The 5,000-nt window shown below is 35.2% G+C and overlaps 1 protein-coding gene across 4 annotated transcripts in view; it reads right to left on the reverse strand.

The window, feature by feature from the left end:
- Positions 1–5,000, reverse strand: part of LOC119595740 (dedicator of cytokinesis protein 1-like) — a 48,120-nt gene that overhangs the window by 32,615 nt on the left and 10,505 nt on the right. For all 4 annotated transcript variants that reach the window (XM_037944859.1, XM_037944860.1, XM_037944857.1 and 1 more), the window contains exons 9-19: positions 4,933–5,000; positions 4,543–4,672; positions 3,799–4,008; positions 3,440–3,597; positions 2,942–3,059; positions 2,457–2,625; positions 2,044–2,243; positions 1,743–1,846; positions 1,415–1,549; positions 892–1,068; positions 169–343 (exon numbers count right to left, since the gene is read on the reverse strand). The exon at positions 4,933–5,000 is cut by the window's right edge and continues 46 nt beyond it. In XM_037944859.1, the coding sequence (XP_037800787.1) occupies positions 169–343; positions 892–1,068; positions 1,415–1,549; positions 1,743–1,846; positions 2,044–2,243; positions 2,457–2,625; positions 2,942–3,059; positions 3,440–3,597; positions 3,799–4,008; positions 4,543–4,672; positions 4,933–5,000 (1,644 nt within the window). The remainder of the gene's footprint in view (positions 1–168; positions 344–891; positions 1,069–1,414; positions 1,550–1,742; positions 1,847–2,043; positions 2,244–2,456; positions 2,626–2,941; positions 3,060–3,439; positions 3,598–3,798; positions 4,009–4,542; positions 4,673–4,932) is intronic.

A 5,000-nucleotide genomic window follows, 5' to 3' on the forward strand; every position in this document is an offset into this window, starting at 1 on the left:
TATACAATTATTTACATATATATTATACATATAACATTAGCTTTGAAAAATATGTAAAAACACAAAATGAGGAGTGCTTCCTTAATAATATCTTAAAACAAAACAATGTGAAATAATACTACATCAAACTCATCCTGAGGTCGCAGCACCACTCCTGGCCAAACCTACCTCCTCATTTGCCGCCAGCAGTCTCCGGATGTGGCCAATGAAGGAGGGCAGGAGCACACGCCGACACTCAGGGTACTTGAAGAGCTCACTGTGAATTATCTCATTCATGGTCATCAACTTCTGCTTAGGAATCCTTTTTGGGTCCAGGTTGTCGATCATTGTTACTAGGATTTGACTTTCAGAGAAAGAAAAACAAATATTATTAAACACACCTTGGTCTTTCCTTTCATTTTCTTCAGTTCCAGCTTCTCTGTTATTATTACTTATCTTTCAAAAATATCCAGGTTACACTGATATATTTCATTTATAGGTCATTCTTTCCTTCACAGAAGGCTCACAAGGAAATTAAGTTAGGTAATCCATCTATTCAGGATGGCTGTGTAGCTGGTTACTAAATGTATGTAAGGTAGGATTCCTGCTGACTGGAAGCATACATGTAATGTACCCTTCACAGAACAAAAAAAAAGGTGATAGATACAAATACAACAGCTATGTAGGTATTAAATGGCTGACTGTGGTAGGTTATATTTTCTAGGTGCTGGTACTGAGAATAAGGCAGGGAAGGGAAGGTGTTTTAATGACTGAACAATATGAGGGTTAGAAGTGGGAGAAGTTATATGGCTTAAGTATTTCCCATGAGAAAGTAATGTGAAATAACCTTGGCAGAAGGGAAGGATCTGTATGACTATGAAAGTTAGCTCATAAAAGCCTGAGACACCATACCTCATATGCACAGGATCAAAGTTGGTGATGATGTCTGGAATGGTAGTGGTGATATACTTCAGGCAGTGGGCTTGGACTGTAAGGGTGCTGTCCAATGTGTGAATCATCATCTTGGCCATGGCTTCCAAGAGCTGTTGAAGACTCTTTTCGAACTCCTCTTGCCCGCGACCATAGAGTCTGGGAAGAAAACCTAGTTATAATACTACTGAAATGAATACTTTTCTCCCTTAGATGAGGTTATCTGACAAAAGTTGATGCATTTTCAACCATTATTCCTTAACAATATTTTTATGACTTAATTTCCACATCTGGATATTTAGCAAAATAATCTATAACAAACCTTCAACTGTAAAATGAACTCCATTAGAGAAAAAAAATGTTTGGCCTCCATAGTCAAACTGAGCCAGATAATTATCATACTGCAATGCAATGTGAAATATTCTTAACATGGAGGAAGTAAATGTATACATTATATTCAAGCTAGGATAGAATTTAAGAAAATTATTTTCTCAAAATAACTCACTCGACAAACAGCTGTCTGGAACGAATGATGAATTTGAATATATACTGAAGGCATTTCATGGCTTTTTTCAGTGTCTCTTGCCGCTGTAGATCCATTCCTTGCTCTACATAAAACTTTAGGACATGAATGAGTTTGCTGCAAAGGAAAGAATCCAATGTCACATAAATTCCTGATAAGATTCAATTTATCTTTTGCAGCTTTATCCATACACACCTTACATCACTATTTTTCACTCAATAAAAATCATGGCCTTTTTTTTATTTTTCTTTATTCCAGTGGAGTATTAAATCTAAGGGAGTTTCTTAATAGGAGGCAAGATCAGACTTACTTGTAAGCAAGAGTGGCATGGAAATTCTGTTGGATGTATGAATCTAGAACAGGTTGGAAGGCTTCGTGCTTGTTCTTGTCCGTGGCAATCGTTATCACATAAACCTGATATAAAATAAATAATTAATTGAGAAAATCAACAATACTATATTGTCCTAAACTATTTCAATAAAGAATAAACAGTGCATATGGACTATCTTTAATAAGTAAAGGCAGGTGTCTATTCATGCTTGCACACTGTATTTCAATGCTACATTAATCCTACTAAACAACAGACAGTAACAACAAACACTTATACTTGCCAATGCTTCAAAGACTTTATTATCACTGTCATCATCTGTGGAGCTATTCATCAAAATCTCCAGCAAGACATCAAGAGTATCCTGCAGAAATACCATCAGCTCTTCTGACGGCACGCGACGTAAACCCTCAAGGCAGTGTCTCAGGGTTGTTGTGTCTGTAGACCCACTCCAACCCCACTCCAGGAGAGCCAGAAGTTCAGCTGAGAGAGAACATAAGATAAAATAATGACAACAAAATACTTACGCAAATATAAACATTATCAAGAATGAATGATGCTCCTGAAAGCAGATAAGTTATACCAGTAAAAAAACTGTATTTAGTCAAAAATAAAAATAAAAAAACAAAAACATTAAGCAATTACATTAAACTACAAACAATTCTCTAACTTCATTCCCCTTAGAGGTCACTTTACCATTCTGGGTTAGCTTGGTTGAACAGAAAGTAGTGGAGATGGTAAAGCTGTCTTTGTTGGTAGGAGCCATGCCATACATCCACGTTTTCACAAGTTCCTCTCCATTGATACGTTGCCACGGTAGACTCAGGTAGCTGGAATCTTCCTCTTGCCACTTCTTGCTGTCAATCTTGAACCATAGATCATGTGTCAAAGTCATCCCATGCAACATACTAAAATCCTTTATAAAAATTCCTTCAGACCTACCCTTGGCAACCACAACCACGACAGCAGCCCCAATGCCATACCAAACAATCAATGATATGGAGTCAGCTGCACCAGAGAAAATACAGACACACAGGAAACAGAAAATCACCCTACTCTTTATGCTCTGTGGCATAAACAAAATATTATAAATAATAATAATGAAGAAAACAATATACAAAAATAGTCAATAAATGCAAGAAAATTGAATAGATTAACAAGTAAAGAAAGTACTGCCTTACCTTATAAATTATCAACTCATGTTCAGTGTTCAGCACAGTTGTCCCATTATCCTGCATCAACTTCATGAAAGACATGGCAAATGGTTTTTCATTCTTATCCTTTACATCATTTGTGGATCTGCCAGAAGCAAAATAAAGGATAAGAAACTCAATAAATAAATACTATTACCTTGTTTTATAAATAAGATACACAAAAAGCCATAAACAATTATAGACAAGAATAAAATCCTTTATCTATTAAGTATTGTACTGAATAGTTAGAGAGGGCCAATTTCCCACCAACTTGCCTCCTTTACACAAAGATTCAATTTCTTTTCTTTTTCTTTCATTTATGTGATGGCTTTTGAAAAATAAAACAATCTGTCCACCAATATATCTAAATCAAACATTGTACTTTGAACACTGTAAGACTTTTCTTCTATTTCAGGTCTTTTAAAGAAAAGTATATTAAACCTAAATTTCATCATATAACTATCTCATCAATGCTTCAAAGCTCACCTGTGCTTAAAAATGAATTTCACATGAGCCTTTTTAAACTCTTCTATTGGAAGAGCTATCTTGATGGTCTCCATCCACTTGGGTTTAGCCTCATGATGGTAGGTGACAGATCTGTACTCATCCAATGGTGACTTGCCACATCCTTGTTTCATGACACCCTAAATTATGCAAGGAAAGGGAAACATTTCAAAGGTGTTTATATATGAGTTTTAATAAAATTTATGAAATATTTTGCTACTTTGGCTTCACTTATCACAGTGCAATACATTTTTAAATCTGAAACTTCCCAAGAAGAGAAATTTGATTTGTATGGTCAATATTTTCATGTGGCTCTTACAAGATTACTAGATTGTACTTACAGGTATTATTTTCCCCTTCTCATCACACACCCTGACTGTAACTTCTACATTTCGGTCACTAGTCTTGGTCCCTCTGGAGAACTCTCCGGACAGCAGGGTAATGTAGAGGTCATTTCGAACATCTCCGGGCATAATAACGTCTGAAAGCCCAAGACGGTATGCCACCGGAACATCCCGAAGCGATACATAGTGTGGATTGTCTTCACGCAACTGAAACAGTATTGTAGTATGAATTAACTCTTAGCTCATGGTTCTAATAAACACTGAAAATAGGTGAAGGGTTTCTCTATTACTGAACTTTGATTCTAAGAATAATCCTAATCAGGGAAATATCTTCTCTCTGTCATCAAAGTTCTTCTCTTATTTAACAAATGCGACAAGAAATTTTCCCACATGACTGAAAATTTCTTTTCTTTCTCTTAAAAACTACCTACAACCCCCAATATCCTTCCCATTGCATCACCCCATAATCTTTCTGTCAGCAAATATCTTCCCATACTTGCCGAATAGAAAAAATTTACCCATATTATCCCCAACATAAAAGTCTTCACCCCCCTAATACCTATCATTGGGACACCTATCACCCAAACAAATAAAGGGCTTATGCAGAAATTACTCAAGCTAAAAATGTCAAACTTCATTAGAACAATGAATAATAAAACATATCTAAAACAAAATAAACTACAGACATGAGCATTTATGCAAGCAAAAAACACATTACAAAATATCAAGCCATTAATTTACCTGCTTGATATCTCCATTGATAAGTTGAAATGAAAACCATATTCCCTGGTATCCCGTTTTGTTGTCACGCACAGAATCATTTCTCGATGTTAGTAATTTCTTTAAATCAAGGGTCTCTTTTTCACCACATCTGAAATAAAGGAAGAAAATTATCAATATCATAAACTAAAACAATAAATAAATAAATAAATAAAACCAAATATCTAATGTCAAATAGTATTTAGCAGATAAACATATACTATAAACTATCCAACAAAAAAATAAGAGTATACAGGTTTTCAGAAAATTACTAGAAATACAGTCCTCAATGAAAATATTATAACATAATGAGAAAACATTTCAATAACCTATGTAAGCCATAGTACCCTCTATCACTGAGCTTCCACTTACGGAAAGAATGGAGCAAAGTAGTCCTGGTCCAGCGCACCATCCTGTGTTTCCAAAGCTAAATTCTTCTG

The sequence above is a fragment of the Penaeus monodon genome, chromosome 36 (assembly GCF_015228065.2).
Source record: "Penaeus monodon isolate SGIC_2016 chromosome 36, NSTDA_Pmon_1, whole genome shotgun sequence".
NCBI classification, from domain to species: domain Eukaryota; kingdom Metazoa; phylum Arthropoda; class Malacostraca; order Decapoda; family Penaeidae; genus Penaeus; species Penaeus monodon.